The sequence below is a fragment of the Calonectris borealis genome, chromosome 10 (assembly GCF_964195595.1).
Source record: "Calonectris borealis chromosome 10, bCalBor7.hap1.2, whole genome shotgun sequence".
Classification (NCBI taxonomy): Eukaryota; Metazoa; Chordata; class Aves; order Procellariiformes; family Procellariidae; genus Calonectris; species Calonectris borealis.
Window position 1 is genome coordinate 10,249,194 of NC_134321.1, and position 22,112 is coordinate 10,271,305.

At 43.2% G+C, this 22,112-nt stretch overlaps 1 protein-coding gene across 2 annotated transcripts in view; it reads left to right on the top strand.

Moving 5' to 3' along the window:
* The window catches only part of FHIT (fragile histidine triad diadenosine triphosphatase), a 628,091-nt gene extending 606,508 nt beyond the window's left edge, over positions 1-21,583 (top strand). Inside the window, exons 7-8 of one of the 2 annotated variants that reach the window (XM_075158453.1) lie at positions 13,374-13,477; positions 21,048-21,583. In XM_075158453.1, coding sequence (XP_075014554.1) covers positions 13,374-13,475 — 102 coding nt within the window. In that variant the 3' untranslated portion in view covers positions 13,476-13,477; positions 21,048-21,583. The remainder of the gene's footprint in view (positions 1-13,373; positions 13,478-21,047) is intronic. The other variant, XM_075158454.1, reaches the window with a different exon arrangement.
* The last annotated feature ends 529 nt before the right edge of the window (positions 21,584-22,112 follow it).

Below are 22,112 nucleotides of genomic sequence, written 5' to 3' on the forward strand. Positions count from 1 at the left end.
AGGACAATCTCCATCCTTTATTGGATGCGAGGGGGGGACATAGTGACAAAGGATGAGGAAAAGGCTGAGGTACTTTTAATGCCTTCTTTGCCTCAGTCCTTAAGAGTAAGAGCAGTTGTTCTCGGGGTACCCAGCCCCCTGAGCTGGAATTCAGGGATGGGGAGCAGAATGAAGCCCCCATAATCCAAAGGGAAATGGTTAGCGACCTGCTACACCACTTAGACACACACAAGTCTATGGGGCCAGATGGGATCCACCCAAGGGTACTGAGGGAGCTGGCAGAAGTGCTCACCAAGCCCCTTTCAATCCTTCATCAGCAGTCTTGGCTAACTGGAGAGGTCCCAGCTGACTGGAGGTTATCTACAAGAAGGGCTGGAAGGAGGATCCGGGGAACTATGGGCTTGTCAGTCTGACCTCGGTGCCAGGGAAGATCATAGAGTAGATCACCCTGAGTGCCATCATGTGGCACGTACAGGACAACCAGGTGATCAGACCCAGTCAGCGTGGGTTTATGAAAGGCAGGTCCTGCTTGACTAACCTTATCTCCTTCTCTGACAAGGTGACCCGCTTTAGTGGGTGAGAGAAAGGCTGTGGATGTTGTCTACCCAGACTTTAGTAAAGCCTTTGACACCATTTCCCACAGCATTCTCCTGGAGAAACTGGCTGCTCATGGCTTGGATGGGTGTACTCTTTGCTGGGTAAAAAACTGGCTGGATGACCAGGCCCAAAGGGTTGTGGTGAATAGAGTTAAATCCAGTTGGTGGCTGGTCACAAGTGGTGTTCCCTAGGGCTCAGTATTGGGGCCAGTTCTGTTCAATATCTTTATCGACGATCTGGACGAGGAGATCGAGTGCTCCCTCAGTAAGTTTGCAGATAATACCAAGTTGGACAGAAGTGTTGATCTGCTCGAGGGTAGGAAGGCTCTGCAGAGGGATCTGGACAGGCTGGATCAATGGGCCGAAGCCAATTGTACGAGGTTCAATAAGGTTAAGTGTCAGGTCCTGCACTTGGGTCACAACAACCCCATGCAACGCTACAGCCTTGGGGAAGAGTGGCTGGAAATCTGCCTGGCAGAAAAGGACCTGGGGGTGTTGGTCGACAGCCGACTGAATATGAGCCAGCAGTGTGGCCAAGAAGACCAGCAGGATCCTGGCCTGTATCAGAAATAGTGTGGCCAGCAGGAGTAGAGAGGTGATCGTGCCCCTGTACTCGGCACTAGTGAGGCCGGACCTCGAATCCTGTGTTCAGTTTTGGGCCCCTCACTACAAGAAGGACATTGAGGTGCTGGAGCGTGTCCAGAGAAGGGAACGAAGCTGGTGAAGGATCTAGAGCACAAGTCTTATGAGGAGCAGCTGAGGGAACTGGGGTTGTTTAGCCTGGAGAAGAGGAGGCTGAGGGGAGACCTCATCGCGCTCTACAACTACCTGAAAGGAGGTTGTAGCGAGGTGGGTGCTGGTCTCTTCTCCCAAGTAACAGCGATAGGACGAGAGGAAATGGCCTCATGTTGCACCAGGGGAGGCTTAGATTGGATATTAGGAAAAATTTCTTTACCAAAAGGGTTGTCAAGCCTTGGAACAGGCTGCCCAGGGAAGTGGTTGAGTCACCATCCCTGGAAGTATTTAAAAGACGTGTAGATGAGGCGCTTAGGGCCATGGTGCAGTGGTGGACTTGGCAATGCTAGGTTAACAGTTGGACTTGATGATCTTAAAGGTCTTTTTACTAACCTAAACGATTCTATGATTCTATTGTATGATTCCTATATAGAAACATGGGGATGTCTGGGAGGTTGTAGCATGGGCAATGCCAACTGTTTTTTCCTAGGCAGTTTAATAAGATTTTCAATATATTTTCATCAAAAACACCTTCCTACTAGTAGAAGCTATCAGCCTTAATTAACTGCAACATGTATCCAGCTAAAATTAATTCTCCCCAAATTCACAGTCCCTTCACTGAAATTAATTGCAGAATATTATATTCCCAGGCTATTATGCCATCCCTGTTCTTCAGCGTGGGCATTATGTGGGTACAACTGTGGTCTTATTCCCCCGAAAAAGAATTTGAACAGAAGGCCAACACTGCAGCTTGGAAGAGGAGCAAATAGATTCCTCCTCCTCAAAGTGAAGGCAGCTTGTGTCCCTCCGCCCTCTGAAAAAGCCACTGTTATCCCAGTCTGAGTCTCACCAAGTAAATAAGGGCTTCTGTATTGAGCCCGCTGTCTGTGACCTTTTGTTCTCATTTGATTTAGTGTATGAGTTAAGAGGTTCATCTGAGGGATGAAGGAGCCTGCTTGAACAATACCAAGCTGTTCCTCACTTTTCCTCCTCTTCCCTTGTCTGGTTCTTTCCACTAATGCTGGGAAGGCAACGCAGCAGGGACCTCTTGCACAGATTACACCTCCTGTGTCCATCCATCCCAAACAGAATCTTGGACCGTATTCTGCTGTGGATAACATATCTTTGTGAAGTTTGTACAATAGGAAAGAAATAAATTGGGCAAAACCCCATGAGATGTCCCTTAAGGGAACTTCCCACATAAATTTTATGGCAGTATTAACTGACTGGAAAAACTGGAAGAGGTGATTGACTATCTGAAATCTCCAATTCTGCTCCCATATCTGGGTCTAGTGCCATCCACTGCCATTATAACATCAAGAAGTGCAAGCCTCTGCTGGGTTTTATAAATATTCTAGACGCTGAAGATTTTTTTCCCTTTACTGCTACTTTAAGAGATGAATTTGCAGACTCTGGGGTATTTGCCCTTGACAAAGCTTGTCTGGTTCTTATGCCACTAGGTCAGTGGAATATCAATAGATTCTTAATGCAGTCTGTCTTTTAGAGTTTCTTTCATTTCTCAGAGCAAGAGTAAATGTCATTCATATTGGCAGGTTATAATGGGAACATTGAGATACTAATTTTTAAAAATATACACAGCTTCTTTTAAACAGTCTTGGTCTCCCTCTTGTGTGTCTTCAGTGTGTCTATAGCAATTACAAGGTTAGATATCCCTTAAGATGCTAGAAAAGGTCATTTTGTTGTCTTTTCTACCCCATGCTTCAGTGAAATATTCATGGTACGGCTCAGGTATTGGGATTGGGTTTAATGTTTCGTTGCATCACCATCTGTTTTGTTGTTGCAGTTGTTGTTGTTTTTTCCCTTGGTGGGGGGTGAGGGAGCATGGAGGCAGCAGTAAGGGATGCTGGCATATGGGTCCAGACCAGATATAACAGATGAGCACTGAATCTGCAGGAACAAAGTAGCTCCTCTGATCTGAGCTATTTTCTTTTTAACATTAAATGTCTTCTGCCGAAAATCTGCCATTATGCATGTAGATCATCAGTGGTAGATAGTCTCTGTGTCTCCTCAAAGCAGAAGCCACATTAAAGTAGGCTTTTATATTATATGTAAAGTTCATTCATATAACTTAGCACAAGCATTGAAATAAAGCTCCTCAACGAGACAAATGGCATTAACAAGTTCCAAGGACGTATTCAGTAGAGTTTTCCAGAGTATTGCGGTGGCTTAGTGGCAAAGGGCAGCACAGAGGAAGGCTAATCCTGCAAGGGGATTCAGAGCACCAGGAGGGCTTTGCTGCGGGTGCCCGAGTCCCTTGGCCACAGCCAGCCCCAACTGCCCAGCTGGTGGTGGTACCACCCCTCGGCCACCGGACCTGGGGACAACCACAGTGGCACAGAGACCTAACATGGAGAACACCTCACAGGAGGGGCAGAGTGAGTTTCTCATAGATGAGTTTTAAGCTCCCTTGTGACTTTATTTTTACTGTAACGAGGGTGTTTGGCCCATAATGTTTCACCAGGATTTTTCAAATCGTTTTTGATCATCTTGCTCTTTTTCAGCATTCCCCTCTTACTGCTGTTGATTTAAATGTCATGACATTTTAAACATGACTTATTATAACAAAACAGTATATAAAACAATATGCTGCATAATAAATGCAGCCGTATTTTTCGGAGTGAATGTTAAATGAGAGCAATTTATTCCTCAACCTATTTTAGTACCTACTTACTAGAGGGTATTGACTGCTTACATCCTGGAGAGGCAATCTCGGTGGCGAGGTAGCCTTGCGTGTGCAAGGCTGAAAGCTAAAGAAGTATTTGAGGGATGCCTGGGGGAAAAGGCTGTCCTGGGGATGTAGCGTCATCCAGGAGTGCCGTGATCATAAGCGCTGCAGGGAAAGCAGACAGGACCATCCTGGGAAGGTCTCTTGGCAGGTGAGTGGTCCCCTGAGAAGCACACACAAAAAGCAGGCTTTGAAACCCCAGTGGTTTTCCTCAAGCATGCAGTATGTATCATTTTAGACATCTGAAGTCTCCTTAAAATCCTCCTACAGTCAGTGGAGAGAGTGACTCAGAGTATGAGTTCCTCCAGGACACATTGACTGCATGTTTTCTTCTTAATTTCAGAAAGTGTTGGGGGGGGGGGATTTTTTTAAAAGGAATAAGCTAATTCCCCAGAGAAGAAGAAATCTGCTCTCCGCTTTGGCCATTGTGGGCTCTTCCTGCAACTGCCAGAGACGTGGTGAGGAGGGTGAAGATCCCCCCAGGAGATGGGGACACACTCACGTCCCCCTGCGCACTGAACTGGCTCTGTGCCAATGCCATGGGGCCTGCAGCTGATTTCCTTTGTGCTGGCAGAAAAAGACAAAGAAAACAAATAAACCAAATCAACCTCCCTAACACACATGAGTCTTCCTTGGCGTGCCGTGAATCTTATTGAGTGTGCTCAGCGTACGGCAAATATTTATCTAAAGTTAAGAAGATTAGCAGGGGCAGTTCTGACTTTGAAACTCCCTGCGTCAGGAGCCAGAATACATCAGCCTGATACAGGTGCCTCGAGGTTATCTCTGCTCTTGGAGTGGGACATGCACATCGCTCTGCAGCTCTGACCTTTTGGGAAAAGGCTTTCAGTCAAGTAATACATGCACTTGCATGAAATTTTTGAATCACTGACTCTATCCTTGATTAAAGTGCTTTTCCTTGATTAAAAATAGCCTTTTTCCAAATGAGTAATGTTGCATGGCAGGCTGTGCACACAGGATAACATTTCCTCCAACATTATCACATTGATGAAATTGCCATTTCTTACCCAGGTCTCTATGCAACACATTTCTCTCATGTAGGCAGCCCTCTAGCAAATGCCATTAGGAAGCTCCCCACAATCATCTACCTTTTCTTCCCAGGTGAGGAAGACTGCAGAGGTGTTTATAACATTATCTGCTAACTAGGAGGATAATGGGCATGGTGAAAATGTATCCAAACACATTTATAGATTCTTGCCTGGATTCGTATCAGGTTGTAAATAGCAGTTCTCCAAGTCTTTGGCAGGACTTCTTACCTCAGTGGATATTCCTTCAAGTATCTCCTTTGTAATGTGCTCACTTTCCAAGAATTTTATCTCAGCTGGAGCCAAACTGGAAGTCTGTCAAGATTTGAGCTCTTCAGCATGCAATCTACATATTTCACCAAATGGTAAATGTGTTTTCTATACAACCGTCGTTCTGCTTGTGGGCTTACTTGTCTTTTGTACTTTCAAAAGCAAATTTCTTAGGAAGCCTTTTTATATTTATTCTTTTTCGTATCATTTTTGTATGCAGAATGGTTAGAAACTAGCGTTTGCAGAGTTTATTTTAGCAAAGCACATAAACACATATGCTTAAGGGTTTTACTTAACCTTTATGTGTGTTCCACAAAGTTCTCTTCGTCTAAGTGCTTTGCTAAAAAGGATGCAGTTATTCATATGTCCACATGAAGTGTGAGGTTCAAGTCTTTCCCCAAAGCACAACAATAACACTGAAAAAATATTTGCAGTCACTGACAAAGAGTTGATAGGAGGAAAAAAACTCACCACTCTAAACCACAGCTTTGATAAAATGAGATTTCCAATGGAATATATGCTTTGCAGCAATAATAGCAGCAGCTGTGAGGTACTAGTGTCTTTCATGTGGAAGCGGTAAAATAATTGGAGAAGGATTTTCCAGTAGATAGTTAAAAAATTGTGTCGCATATAGAATGCAGGCAACTTTGGCTTTTTCTCCATCCCTTAAATAACTCGGATTTAATGCAGCCAGTGAAAAACACCCCAAAATCAGGGATTTCTGATTCATGCACACACAGATATCAGTATGATATAGAATCTTAAGCAAAGTCAACAGATGAGAAAATTATAGGATGTGGGTTTTTTCAGCAGTGTTCACTGTAAATTAGAGCAATTAAATTACAGCAGTTTTGTAGCTGTAATTAAATATGGAGATGGGCCCAGAGATGCGGAAAGCACTGAACTGCCAGGGCTGCTCAGGCTGCGGAGTGGGAGCAATGGTAAAGGCAGCTCAGAAATGGGTCCTGATCCCGTGGCAGCTGATGGGGGGCAGCCAGGCCTCTTGCAGTGTGTTAGCACAATACCTTGTAGGTGGTCTCTTAGGTGGTCAAGGAGGACTGTGCCACACTGCCTGTGGTTTTGCCTTTCCTGGGGCCCTGCCTGCAGCAGTTGCAGGGGGGATACCCTGCTGGGGCATGCCCAGGGCTGTGGGAGCTCCTGCAATGAGTACCCCCAGGTAGGTAAAACAGGATTTAGGGCCATGTGATTGCAGCATCCCTGAGAAGCTGCTTTGTGAAACCGCTGTTGCATCCATTATTCTTTCATTTTACATTGCTAGTCAAGTCGAGACTCGAACCACAACTGAAGGCAAATGGCATGGGCTGGCAGAGGAGGCTGCCCACCAAAAGGCTCACGCTCCCTTTAGCAAGACAGCAGAGGGTGAGGAAAGAGAGTGTGGCAGGAGGTACAGATAATAGCAGTAAAGGTCACATTTAATTACATTATGGGAAGGAGTGGAAATGAAGTCTTGCTATGAGGACATAAGCTAAATATAAAGAGAAATGAAAGGAAAGAAAGCACTGGGGGAAAAGAACAAGGAGGACAAGACCAGGGAGAAGAGGGCAAAGGAGGCAATTCAGGAACTAAGTTGATGTAAAGGCAGTACAAGAGGAGGCACGGATGGCTGGAAGTCACCACCAGGACCAGGAGGTCCTTAGTATCACCAAAGGAATGAGGAGCCATAGCCAGCTGAGTCCTCAAGTTTTTCTCCCACATAGTGGGATGCTCGGGATGAAGCCCCCCCACATCTGTTTGCCCCAGTGCAAGAATAGGGCAGGGACGTGCTGTGGGTGTGTGTTCATCACGTGGCTCTGGGTCCATAAGGGAGTTGGAGGAAGAGGTACATGTAGCAGCAGTGGGATTGTTTTTGTCTCCAGTCTCTGGAAAAGGCTTGCCACTGGAGAGAGGAGATGAGACTTTCAGTCTCATGTTTCACATGTTAATCTGATGCTGAAATATCACTCTGCAGATTTCACCCAAGTGTGGGTATTAAGTATGGAAAAGATGCCTGCGTATCCCGAGCTGTATTGTAATAACGAACATCACCAGCTGGCTAATGCCTAATGTCTGATGCAAACTGCTGTCAGAAATTTGTTTTGGTATTTTTTTTGTTAGCTGCTGGTTTTGATAATATTATATCTTATAATCACCAAGGCAGTTGAGTTTTGTTGTGTTGCAGCAGTTTGGTATAATTAGTCTCCATCACTATGATTTTTCTTTTAGTTAAATGCTTTGGAGGTTATAAACTCTTAACTATCAACAGTAAATATTCATGGAGAGTGAGAACAGTGCTAACTACTGTAAAAGCTTTTTTCCCAATACTTTTGGCTAGTGCTTTATATTAACACAGGTTGCTTTTCTGCTGATGCTACGGCATAAGTAGAATAAACCGTAATATAGATGTTACTTCAAGCAACATCCAGTCCTAGACCCGGGTCTCCTATAGCCTGCTGCATTGAGAATTCTGGGCTCCTCCTCAAAGGGCAGGAAGGAGAGGTTCCCCAATGTGAATGTGTTATAAAACAATATTGCGTTTCCCTTAAGAATTGCAGTGATAAAAATGTAGACCATTCTGCAACACTAACAACTTTAATAAAATAACATAAAGTACAGCTGTCAGGTCTGCCAGCATGTCACACTGGGAGACATGAGTGAGAAAATGAATGCTTTTCACAAGCAGAAATATTCAAAGAGCTTCAGTGTTTACAAGTAATCAAGACTGACAGTCATAGATTATTGGTGGAAGAGCATTTTCTGCTTGAGGTGAAAGAAGAGGATAATTTATCAGGAAGCCCAAGAAGTCAGACATCAGTAATGATCTGCTTGAAGAAGGGCATATCTTAGAAATAGTGCATTTATTTGTACTGCAAGGTAAGAAGATGTACTAAGTTATAAACAAGAGTCTCAGTGCTTGAAGAATGTTGAACAGATACAGTGTGTAATTTGCTGGGCAACTGCGATTAGAGAATTGACTAATGTGTGTCTCGGTGCTTCTTCAGAATATTAAAAGAAAAAGTTAGCATAATAGAGATTGTCTAAAAGAAATGTTCCTGCTCTCCCATCCTATCCTCTCCTTTTGGAGTTATCTGAGCTACGCTAATCTGGTTGCTTACCTTTTTGTTAATGCTTATGCTTCTGAGACACTCTTGTAATACAACAGAGAATTTGGGGCTTCCTGAGTTTTGCAGTAGAACATCTTGTCTAGCTGGTGTGGTGCTTTTGCGTCACCTTTCTCTTACGAAAACAGGCAAAGTACCAGCAGTTTTAAAATGGTAATTAGCTTGGAGCTCTATGGAAAAGGCTTTATAGGCTGCCGCCTGCCCTGTCTGTGCCTTGGTAAGCACTCTGGCTGCAGCGATGCAAGGCTGCGTGTAGGCAGACCCCGCTCCCAGCACCTATGGGAGGTCCCAGCATGTCCTGCAGGAGGAATTGCTGTACAGAGAGCAAGAAATGCTGCTTCCTTCCTGGAATGCAGTCTAGAACAGAAGGATTTGGTTAGAGATAGAAGATGAAGCTCATATCAGTATAAAACACTATGGAGATCCATCCCTTGTAGTTTGGTATTCGTTGTCTCTGTTCCTGCCAGGCTAACCCAAAGCTTGTATCTTTTCAGTTTTGGGGGTTTTTTAATCATTATAGTTTCCTAATTCTTCTTTCTTTCACTTAGTGTAGGGATTGTATATTTTAGTCTGTATTTGACCAACTTTGGCTAATATTACCGTAACATTGCTGAGAACAGGCTGTGCTTCCCCACTCTTCTCCTGCTCCACGTCTATGGGGGACCTGGGCTTCAGTGGGGACAAGTCTTCCATTACCCACCAAAGAGTGCTTGTCCAGAGAGCCCAGTGTGCCTGCAGAGCCCCACAAAAGCCCCTGCTGGTGGCCCCATCACCCCATGGATGTCTCTGAAAGACCCTGTCCCCTTTACTTCAGTGTTTTGCACAAGTGACTCTTGTAACCTCATCATTTGCTATTTTTATCTCACTTGAAATAGTAGCAGCTTATCACAACTGGAAATGCACACGTTTTGCTTGGGAAGGGGTTCTGAAGATGAGCGGTTTCTTCTAGAAGCGTTCATTGCAAGAAAGACGACGGTTGTTGTTTAGGGGCCTTTGGGTAATATAGAAGCCCTGTCCCAGGAACCGTGGAGAAGGTAGCAAAAGTGTTTTTGAGAGGATGTGGATCCTGTGTGTCAATGTCCACCAGGGAAATCTGGGCAAAACATCTCTCATGGAAAATCATGTCAGGCAGATGATGTGGGGCTCTGCATAAGACTTTTTTTTGTTTTTTCTTTTCAGAGCTTGCAGAAGGAGAATTGTTATATAGAAAGTATCACAGACTTCAAGCTAGTCTGTGTTTGAATATCTCTATCTGAGTAAGGATGTCAGCTGAAGTTCTCCAGCTTTTTCTGACTGGGGAAAAAACAAGGGGAAATTGTTTTTACGGATGGATAGCTGGCAAGTAGAGGTATTTTTTTCCTTTTGCTTTGAGCAGAACTTCGGAGTGTTCTCCAGGTGCAGAAGAGCATTGCTTCCCCTGTATAATCCAAACTTTCAATAGTATGTCAGATGTTTGTAAAGATGCACGGTTGGGACTTGCATGTGCGTGTGAATATGAACACACTCCAAGGCACAGAAGTCCCTTAGAAACAAGTGTCGACTGTTACGTTTGTTTCTCAGCTGAATTCTAAATCAATACAACTTAATACTGAAATATGTATGTTCTTCTTCCCTGAAAGTAGCTTTCCAACTCAGCCAAAATATTATGGAGACTCTTAGCCTCTTTTTTTTTAAAAAAAAAAAAAATTTAAATAAAGTAGCTCTTGCTTACTGAGGCCCTCACATGGAGATCTGAAGCTGGTTGAAAAGTACCTTACATAAGAACACATGAAATAACTAGCTGAAACCAAACCCATCCATGATCCCAATATCTTGTCACCATTGGAGACCACTAGCAGATGCTAAGAGAAGATTTGAAGAACCAGGCGGGTGCACAGATGTGCCTCCATTGTGCTCTCCAGCCTCCATTAATTTGTGGCATGCAGAATCTCTGAACTAGAGGTGGTATCAGCAGCCCTTAATTTAGTTATCTTGCATTTATTGGTACTGTTGATCTTGAACCTGCGTAATGTTTAGCATCCAGAACATCCTCCAGCAAGGTTATCCATAATTCAAGTATTGTGCTTCAAAGTGGCTACCTCTACAGTTCGGTTTGTAGTAGAGCTGCAGGATGGCGGTGGCAGGGAAGGGTAGGCAGCCACCAGAGGCAGTTTTCCAAATCTCCACAGTGGTGGTTAGATAATATCAGAAACTAAGTGGCATCGGGGTGATAACTGCTTATTGCACTTCAGAAATTACTGACACAGCAAGAGGTTTGAACACAGAATAGTCCTGGGATCCTGTTTGGGTAGATATAGCAATTTTATACTGAAATAACATTCATCTATAAGTCAATATAGATTAATACAATGGCCATGGCAGTGATTTAACACTGCAGTCTGTTGTTTGTCATACCCGGTGTGTCCACAAAATGTGGATACATCTTTTCAGTATGAGAGGCACGTGAACGCCTGCCGTGGCAGAGCGCGGTGAGGCTGTGCTGAGCGCTTTCGTGCCAGGCTGGGGCTCGCTGTGCGGTACTGCGGGCTGTGTACCGGGAGCCAGGGCTGCTGGAGTAGGTTGGATTTCCAGGCAAGTTTCAGAATTCATTGCTGCTCTCCATATATCTGTTTTAACCTTAAGTCAAAGATTGATTATTTTTAAAGGTTAACAGTTATGTAGCAAAAGCAACCCTCTCCTTTGCCAGCTTTGAGAAGTCACCATGGTCTGCGACTTCACACGGTTTTAATTTAGACAACAACAACAGCCATTTCAGGATATGCCTCCTTATTACTGTTCACTTCAGTTTCTTTGAACAGGGAGAATAAAAATAAAAACTACAAGTCAAATCCCCACTTTACCAGTCTCCTCCTGGAGCCAGCTCTCACCTGGGTTGCGCAGAAACAGGATAGCAAGGGAGAACAGCAGCCAAATCACGTCACTAAAAGCACTTCTTGCAGGTTAAACAAGGAGACCTTGAGGAAGAGGAGCTTCCCTCCCTTCCTTCTAGCTGCTGCCTGCTGTATCTCCTGCTGATGCTGGGTCGAATGAGCAAGACACTGCTTTTTTAGAAAAACAGCTCACACCTCAGACAGATAATTGATTTACCACCACTTGGCTCATCCTGGTGCATCCTCTTGTGAAGTGTAAGTGCTCGCAGTCCATGGAAAGTACAGGATGATGTATGATGTATGCTGTTTCCTATAACTCCCTCTCGTTGCCAGCTCAGCTGTGGTACCTATACACCGTATAGGTGTAGAGTGGGTGAGAGCAGGCACATGGACACAAAGGATGCGTGTGACAGTGTATACACTGTACCTGTTCCTGGCTTTTAGATCTTTCTCCATAATACTATAGCAGTATTACAAGATGGATTTATAACACACCTAGAGCTAATGTAACAATGAAGATTAGTCCTCTGCTAGTCAAACAGTAATACACTTTAATTTGCCTACAGCTACTGTATCGTATTGGCATGAAAGGAAATAGCTTTCTGACACAGCTTCATCTGCTGAGCAGGAAGAAATCTGTGCTGCAGAATGTAAAACTACATAGGACTATAGCTGGCAGCAAAATTCAGAGTAGGAGAAACAGCACAAATAAAAGTATTTGTGAGTTGGATGTATGCTAACAATCCTAGTTTATTGCTAAACATGCCATATACAGTAAAGCAGTTTGCTTGGCAGGTTCAGTATTGTTTCATCTTCATTTTCCACTGCTTCATCTTCTGTACTAAAATTTGTCCAGGAGTAAAAGGTGTAAATTCATTAGTTTCTGACTTTGTGACATTAACAAAAAGTTGGTATTATAATTTTCTTCAGAAGTACTGATGCTGTTAATACAATCTGTGCTGAGCTCTCTACCTAGAGATACACTGGAAATCTCAGTAGTTCAGCTGTTCATGCAAATGTTTCTGCTGTCTGTTGTAAATGTAGTCTTCCCTCGATGAGTGGCAGGCATTCTTTGAGTGGACATGTGTACAAATAGTCACTCAAGTGCTGGCACATATTTACCATAAAATAGAACTCCCTTCTTCTGGAGACCAGCAAAACCATCAGCTTCTCCCTTCTTCCGGAGAGGCAAAGGATGTGTTTGAAATTGTCATATCTGAGATAATAACACTTAATACTTACTGCATATGGGATAGAACTTATTTTTGTGGGCATATTATGCAAACTAGATGCAAAAATTACCTGTTTCACATACTTTTGGTATTTTTCCCCACTAAATCACCAATGAAATATAGTTGTGCTTAAAAGAACAAGTTTTATTTTTAGACTAAGGATGTGTCTCACTTTCAACAAGGGCGAGGAAGGACTAATAACTTGCATGGAGGGAGGGAATGTATCTCTTCTGAAAACTACTGGTATAAACTGCCAGTGGGAAACAGCTGCAACAGGGCCTTGTTATCACAATAGGTCTTTGATGGGAAAGGTGGCCCCATGGGCAGAGGAAAAGGCAGAGAGAAAATTTTACATGAATTACTGACAAGGTTCCAGGCAGCTTCTGCCTAGCTCACTCCATGGATGTAATGGGCACTTCAAAATACCTGAGTGTGTGTGTTATCCTGTTACCTACCAGCTTTGCATCAAAGACTCGCAAGGTATCTGACCATCAACTCACAAAGGTGAACTCTCTCACTGCCTATCAATCACCCTGGCACCTTGCGTTATCGTCATAAATCCATCAGGGCCAGTTAACTACTGTCAACACTCTAAACCAGTAACCTTCACCCTTCATCTCTTCATCACCAGGTCCCTCCATCCCACGGACACATGGAGTAGTTAGATTAGTTGCATACAGGCATGCCCTCAATTTGACAATGAAACTGGAAAAAAAAATCAACAAACTTGTTCTTTTTTTTCTTCTTCCTCCCTCAAAAAAGTTGCAACGACATGACAAAGAGGATTCCTCTGACAAGTGGAGGACAGAAGAAGAAATGGCAGCTGAAGCAGCAATTCTGAAGAAGTATTTTGGGGAAAATTAAAGGTAATGATTTACAAATTAACTTTCTCCTGCAACACCCAAAACTCTGTTCAGTCCTCCATAGGCTTCCTGAGGACAGAGGGAGAATATGTAAAATGGAACGAAAGAAATGAAAGCTCTTAGGTTTGTGTTGTTTCCAAAAGGACACAGCACTCCAACAGTGGCTGAAGGAACATGCTCCTTCTTGAACAAATCAGCACCATCCTAGAGCATTTAGTTTCCAGACAGCAAAAATAACATATTTGGAAATCAGAATCATCAGCAGTTACTTAAGAGGAATGTCTAACCTAACATATCCTCCCTGTGTTTTTAGAACAGAAAATAGCCTTGGTACCTCTATGATGAGTTAAAAACTGCTGTGTCTGTGTACACCCAGGTATGTGTATGCATCTATAGATACAAAATCCCAGCAGAATTCAGACGATAGAGTGGATAAGCAAATGCTAACTTCATCTGGCAAATCTTAAATCATCTGATCAGTTCAACTTTCAAAATTAAGCCTGCTGGAAAACTGCCTGTTCTGCTAAATCTTCCACTGGCTCTAAAAGAAAAAAAAAAAGATTTGCAGGGAGGAATAGAAAAGAGAAAACACTCGGCAAACACTAACATTGGTGCCCTAGAAATTGAGAGTTTTTCATTTTGTACCTGGAGTCCCAGAAGCCAGATTCTTCCAGTAGAAAGGAACCGGCCCCCGGAGATCAATATGAGTTACGCTGGGATGTACGCTGCAGCAATGATGCCAAAAGCTCCCTCTCCCCTGTTCCCCATATGTTGTTTGCCATCATCCAGCACTCTCATTTCTCTGTCATTTCTGACTGTTTCATATTTTTTCCTCTGAAGAACCGAAATCCCATAAATATCCCTTCTCTCTGCCTGTGACTCACTGCTTGCAGCCCAGCTTGAGAAATCTCGAGCTAAGTGTGCGCGTGGCACACTTACGTGGCAGCTCTCGTCTCCCGTGCCATTCTGTCATCTCCGTTTGGGCTGGTTCATCGGACTCTTTCCTTTCCGCTTTTTCTTGCATGATAACCATGCTCTTGTCTTCTCCAGTCAAATTAGCTGTGCCAACACTTCTGTGGACTGGCACACAGAAAGCTATGTAACACACGTAATTCCCATCTGTGAAGGAAACTTGTCCTCGGCATCTGGGACCTAGGACCTCCCGGGTTTGGAGCAGCAGGGTTTGGACTACACAGTGGCCGCTGGGTTTGTATTCAGACACTCACTTTTCACCTTCTTGGAAATATGCTTCTCAAAAATTAATTACTTGGCCAGAAAGAGCATAACCTTAGGTAATGCATAGGTAGGCACTCTTCTCTGCTAACAGAGGCATTATGTAGTGCTTCATCTATGGCACAGCAGCAAATGAACAGTACTTCGGATAAAATGGTGCATCCCTGTTCCAATGTGATGTTGTTCCCCATTATATATTTGGTAGGTTTGGGGTTTTTTTTTTGGTCTGGTTAGAAATGCTTTTCTGCAGAGATTCTCAAAGGGGTTGGAATTAAATCCCCACATACCAATAAAATCTTCTTAGGCTCTTCTGGTACTAAACACAAAGCTGGATAGATGGTGTAAATTCATTCCTGCAAGCAAATTCATGTGGCTGTACTTTTATTTCCATTCATTATGAAAATAAATCAGCATGGATGACCTCTTGATAAGTTCCCCATGATATTAAGGTCATTACCTTTCCTAGAACAGACTGGTAAATTAAATCCTACTGGCATCATTATCATGAGGGTATTTTGCCCAGTACAGTCAGTCCTTCCAACCCTTGATTCCCAACACAAGGCATCACTGTCAATCTCTTCTCCCTGACATTGTTTTGCTTCTGAGGTTTAAGGCTCTGAACCTCAGATAAAGGTATATCTAAGCACCTTCTGAATTTCTCAACCTTTATCTACTCTCTCAAGCTTGTTTCTAACATGAAGAAGATTGAAAACTTTTGGCAAATTAACAAGGTTATATGCATCCTTCTTCAAAGCTATTTTTGTTTTTCACCTACAAAGGATTTATTTTGCCATTTATAAGTTTACCTGGATGCTATTTGACTTGAGTTTTTTCATGTGGCACAGGGAAAGTCAGAAAGAGCTGAATGTGGGTGTTCTGGAGCCAAAAAATGGCAATTTTTAAGGCCTCATGCATTATTTTTCTACTTAAGTGTTTTGTTCAAAGAAGCCCAGCTCAACTAGATTAGCCTGGACAGACTGAGCTGTGTTTCAGAGCTTTCCCAGCTACCCTTACATTTATCACAAGTCCTTCACCAACTGCCACAACTCCTATATGACTTGACGAGGTACAGTAGCACCTTTTACCTGTATTTATAGACTATCTGATCAAGAAGGACTTGCAGGTGACTTTTTCCTAAGAAATACTTGAACAAGGCAAGATTTTCTCCCTACTACATTTGCTGGTACTGATCCCTCTTGACTGGTTGAGTAGCCACAGCTGAGTGCTTCTACACCAGTGCCCAGATGATCAGAAATACCCAGCTACTTGCCTAAAGAAATGAACCCCATTTAGCCTTGCTAAGTTTACACCCTTAAGAAAATACTTGTCTTAAAATAATTCATTCATGTGTACAATTGCCTAGAGTGGATGAAATCAGTGAGTGAATTTGTGTTTTGCATGTGTTTCTTGTCTTTCACTGCATGTCCCCATGCCACTGTATCCCATCTCTTTAGAAGACTTGTCACTTCTTGAACACCTCCAGCATGTGCGGACTCTGCAGGGCTGCTCATGGTGCTGTGTCTGCAGTGCCGAAGGTCAGCAGAACTTCATGTGGCTCTGGAGGAGGACAAGAAAAGGAAAAAAACTTTCTGTGGAAGGGATTTTTAATATATAATTTGCCCCAGTTAGTCACTTTCTTGCTTAGTAGCACCAAGATTTGACCTCTTTAGGGACCATTCCTCGTTCAGTGTTGGCTGTCATGGGGTCAGCTGTGTTTGATAACTGGTTGCTCTTTGAGGTGGATCCATGGGGATAGAGTCCTTACTCAAAGAGCAAGATTTGATGCAGCATCTTAATTTCCAATTTCCTATTTTCAGATGCACCTTTTAAATTTTCTAACTATCTATAGCTGGGTAAGTGTTTGATAGTCTGTTTTGTGCATTTTAAATTACACATGCCAGCAAAAAGGCTAAAGATTAAAAGAGTTACTAACCTTCAGATGGTATATGAAAAATGTTTCTCTTCAAAGGCAGTTTCACTCTGTGGAGTTGTTTCTGAAGAAAGAACCAGGCTGCACAAGTTTCAGTAGAAGTTTTCCTATTTTATGCATAACTGAAGTAATTTTTTTTGCCATTAGAAAAGTAGTCAGTCTTAAGTGCGATGTCAAAACGTCCCTTTGCATAAAAGGGTTGACAGTGATATTCTGTTGCCTAGTGCTTTTTGAGTTACAAATATTCAATAGCTTTTAATTGCTTAACCATCTGAATATTTTGTGTCATTCAACATGCAAAATTCATTTAAAAATGTCTCCAAATAATGCGGGCTGCACAGTGGCACACGATTTCTGATGTCAATTCTCCCCTTCATCCCCAGTCTGGCAATGTTTCTGGAGAATACAGTCTTTTCAACTTTGTCAGAGAATATGAAATTTTATTCATTTTTTTCACCCCACTGTGAAAGAGAGACGATCTCATTCTTTGAGAGCACTCATCCTGCCTCACAGCTACCTCTTCTGCACCAAGATCTCAGCATGTGTGAAAAGATGCTGTTCTATTGACTTCAGCAGGGAAATTACCACTGTTAGCAGCAGCTGACCAGAGGGAGCTTAAGCTGGCAATTTGGCTTGCATCTGGTTTTGCTCCGGCACCTCTGACAATCCACGTTGCATGCGTGCGAGTGGGCGCCAGAGCAATCCCATCACTTTCCTTAAATTTAGGAAAGTATGACAAGGTGGCTCGCAACACCCTTCTTTGGTTGCTTTACTGCAAGAAAAGCCCTCCCATTAGTTCTGGTACTTTAAACTGAATAAAAACACAAAATAATGATTATGCCTCGGAGTGGATCCACGGGGTGGATCCGGGCCCGTCTGCCCCAGAAGATGCTGCACCTGGGCAGTATGGGCCACAGAGCAGGTTGTCTCCTGGGTGGGTGCCACAGTGACAACACAGGCATGGCCAGAGGTATTTTCTGCAATAGTTCTCCTCCACTGTAGGCGGCCTGTTGGCAAGCAGAACCACCATGCAGTCATAGAAAATACAACATGCTGTGGACTCTGGTGTGGGGAACGGGAGCAGGGGAGAGGAGTACAGCAGGAAGGGACCCCTCAGTTGCGGGAGCCTCGCTTTATAAGCAGGGCAAGTTTTTGAGTGCTTACACTGGAGTTAGACTCAAGGTGGTGCCTGGTCCTGAGGACTTTCCAGAGAGCATTCCTGAGAGCTGTTCATGGCTGCACTTAGAAGCTGTTTGCATATAATCCCTAAGTAAATACACATCCTAGTAATCAGCTATAGATTTCTCTGCACTCCAAACTTAAGTGCTATTAATTATATCCCCCACTCAGAAGCCTCCAAGAACCATTAATTAGAAAGCAGGAGCTGACAGTTTGCTTGTCTGTGTGAGACTGTTATGACCTGAGAGTGAAATATAAGCTTCAAAAAAACCATGTTTTATGAAGGTCACCTTGGAAAATATCATAACAATCTGTCAGGAGAAGAGAATGCAGCACTCCAAGTGTGCATTTCAGTGTGACATTATGCTTTAAGTAGTTGGAAATAGCAAAGAGAAGATGGATCAGATCATAGGGTCTATGCTTTTTCACCCAAAATTCTCTTTTTTCTGCAGTAAGTACATATAAAGTAATCTCTTTGTCATTTCAATCAATGCAAGGGAAGTTAATATCAACAGAAATCCAACAGACAAACATAATCTGGCCCGTGCTGGTATTTTTGAAGTGTAAAACATCTGGAGCCACCACCTCTGTAGCAGGGAGAAGGCTACACACAGGAGTTAAATTATCTCTTCAAGAGAAGATGTAAACAACCAGAAGAAGTGCAGTGACTGTGCAGAGCAGTCATACCCACTCTTAGAAGGCTTAGGGCAAAAGGCTTCCCCAAATAGATGGGGTGTGCTAACGCACAGCAGCCTCAGCATCGAGGTTGATTGTTTTTCTGGTTGAAGCATATCATCATTCTTATGAAAACAAAGCTGCAATACAGTTAGCTATGGTTATAAGTGAAATGTCGTCCTCTTGTAGGAGGCCAGCAAAAGCATAATGTCCCCTTCGCACCTATTCCAGGGCTCTATTTTGAGTTTGTAAGTAATACTGTGCTAAAAGTTACACACCTCATTTTCTGGACTTCCATTTCCCTGTAGGTGGCCATTTGATTCAGCTGTAAAGAGTACATGAATTCCATACAGCACTGCTTGGATCCTGTAATTATAGCTACAGTGGAAACGTCATGGCCAGAGACACAGACAAGATTGTACCGCATAAAGGCAAAGCAGCAAATGCATTACTGTTAGCAAAGTTCTCTTAACTTGCACATCCAGCAGCCCGAATGCTTACCTGGGCTGTCTGTCAGATCCCAGGTGTTTTCAGTCTGATCCATTCTTGATTCCTCATTAAGCTTTATGTGTGTCGCATTGTATGAAAGGAAAATGGGGAAAGCCAAGCATAACTGATGGACATTGTGTCCCAGGAGCTGAGATAAAGGTGTTGAGGTACAGGACAATGCTGAGCTTCAAATAAGGATGATATCAACTGTGGTCAAGTATTTTTATACCCAAACCTGTGCTGATCTCTTGCCCCCAAAGCTGCAAAAGGATGCACTTACCTAAGCAGCCAGACCCTCCTTCAAGCAGATTCACAAAACACGTGCCAAGTAATTTACAGGCTGCCATCAAACTGTCAGTCAAGAGGGGCATACAATGGAAACTGTTGCTCAAAATGCCATCGAAAGGGGGAACATATGTTTCAGTGAGAAAAGACAATCAAACAAAGAAGTGGGCGGTTGGGGAGTTGCAGCCGCAACAGCAGCAAGGATCCAAGCCTCATGCACAGCCCCGGGAAACAAGTTCGGGGGCCGTGCCCTCATCTAACAGTTGGGTAACAGCTTTGTGTTTAACAAACTGAAATAATTTTCCCAGTATTGAAGCCAGTTCTAAACATGCTCTGAAGTGAAGGTACAAAAACTGAAGATACCGAGCAAAAAGCCCACTTCACGCTCAATTATTAGCAAAGGTTTGTATCATGTTATCCTATTGCTGTAGCTGCTGCATAATAGAACTGCCCAGAGAGACACTCTAACCAGCAACTCGAACGTGACCTCAAAGCTTAAAAGCTGCCTTTGTGTGAGTTTTAGTATCTAGGCTGTGTAGGTGGAAAGGCATTAATAACTCCTCCAGTAAGTAGTTATTTGAAAGAGGAAGGGGGTGATGGACATTGGAAATATATTGGACTGAGCGTACTGGAGGCTCTGTGGTTGGCCAGGATGTCAGTCTCTACACAAAAGGACAGGTATGTGCATGGGTAAACCCAAATGCCCTGTTTGTGTTAGCACCCGGGGCTGCTGCAAGCCTCCAGTTAACGCTGCAATAATAATTGCGCCATGAATTTGTGCAGGGATTTCACACACAGTTTTTACAGCTGCAGTCGGCTGCACTTGTCAGGCTCTCGGCATTTTTATTTCTCTGCTTCAGGAACACCTTCCAGGTCTGTCACGGCACCTATTACAGGTCTTTTACTAGGATGGAACACCAAAAGTTCCATAAAATTGGAGCAGACATGGGAAGAAATACCCCATTCATCCTCCAGTGCCTGAGACTGGGGGCATTTTCAGGGTGATGGTCCCAAATCACTGGTGTGTTACACCCTGGCGTTAGGTAGAGTCCCACCGCAGGGTCAGCGTGGATGAGGATATACAAGAGATGATTTTGAAAGAGCATTTGCAGGAGCTTATATCGGAGATCATGCGCCCCAAAGACTCTTGCATGAGATTATTATAGCAAAATTGATTTGAAGAGTAAGAAGCTGGATTTGATGACACAAGATGCCCTTTCTAATCCTTTGTTCCTATGACTAGCGGTCAACAGAGCTGGGGACTGTGCTGTCTTACTCCGGGACATCAGAGAGGTGGCTTCACTTCATTTTTGTTTTCTGTAAAATGAACCTGACTTCCTTTGGAGGGTGCTTTGTGAGTTAGGAATGAAAAGCACAATGTGAAAGGCAGGCATTAGTATTATTTGGAAGTGAACTTTATTGAAAAAGTAGATAATAAATCAAACAAATGCTCCTCTTTCTTGCTCTGATACATAATTTTAAAATAGTTGTGTGCAAGGGTTTTCTCCTTTCTCCGTTGCACAGGCTATAATAGGACCTAAAATGTGCTGTGTGTCGATTTAACACTGAACATTTTCTTTTGCCTATCGCTGTCAGTATTTCCTATTGGAACACAGTAATGAGCACCTAACTCGTTAGCAATAAACAGCCTTGCATTTTATCTTAGAATCATAGAATCATTAAGGTTGAAAAAGACCTCTAAGATCATCGGGTCCAACCGTTACTAACAAAGATCAAAGGTACTATTATATGTAACTATCCGTTATGTTTGATATTTCTCAGGTAACAGAGTGTTTGAAAAACATCCCGTGACATAAGAAACTCCCCAGAAAGACAGACTTCATTCTCCAGTTCTCAGTGGCCGTGGAGCTGCAGCTGAACAATTTTATTATGTTCTACAAATATGGGATTCTTCCATGAAAAATTTTATTGGACCTTTGGATATCATCAAGGTTGAATTTCAGCTAAGACAACTAACAGCACTGATTCAAAATATTGCTCTGAGTAGTAACTCATATTTTTCTGAATTGTGTACTTGGGAATGAATCTTTTTAAATTGTCCCTTGGCTTAAATTGAAATAAAGTGGTGGCAAAATCAGGTAGCTACTGTGTTTAGGTACATTACAAAGTGTTTACTCCATGTTGTGCTTTTTGAGATTCGGTTATTGTATGTGGGCTATTACATCGTAGAAAAATTAGGTCTTTTAGCAGAATGACAATTCATAAAAACCAAGGCTTTGTTACAGACTAGCCAAGATAAACTTTGAGAGCTACCATTTTGTCAGATAAGGTAGTATAACGAGAAATACAACACTTCCCAAGATCTTTTCTTTCTCTGTTCCTTTTAATGTATTGTCACAACGCTTCTGGAGCTTAAGGTGATACAAAACGCTTCTGCAAATCAATGAATATGTAAAGCTGTTAATGGGATAGTAATCACATTAGAGTTAGACTGGCACGAATGTCCCGCTTGCAGCAACAAACATGAGTGGAAGCCACCCATGTGGAACGCTCCCTCGGCAAGAAATGCCGTGTTCAGAGCCCTGCGCAGGAAGAAACCCGCCATGGCTTAGCTGTTGATTGCTAACGTATAATAAAGAAAAAAAAGTCAGACAACAGATAGAAGAGAGAAGAAATGAGTCTGCAAGATATGTATGAAAAGAGCACCCGTAATCTTGCTCTTGAGTTGCGGGGAAGCGACAACTGAAGCTTTCTGTGTCCCCTGAACTCAGGATGGAGAATAAAATGCACCAAGTCTTTCAATAAGAGCCGTGCTGAGAGGGGCCGTAGGGTGCAGAGTCTGCCTGAAGGCTTGAGGAGGTCAGGGTCAGGTCCAAACCAGAGCCT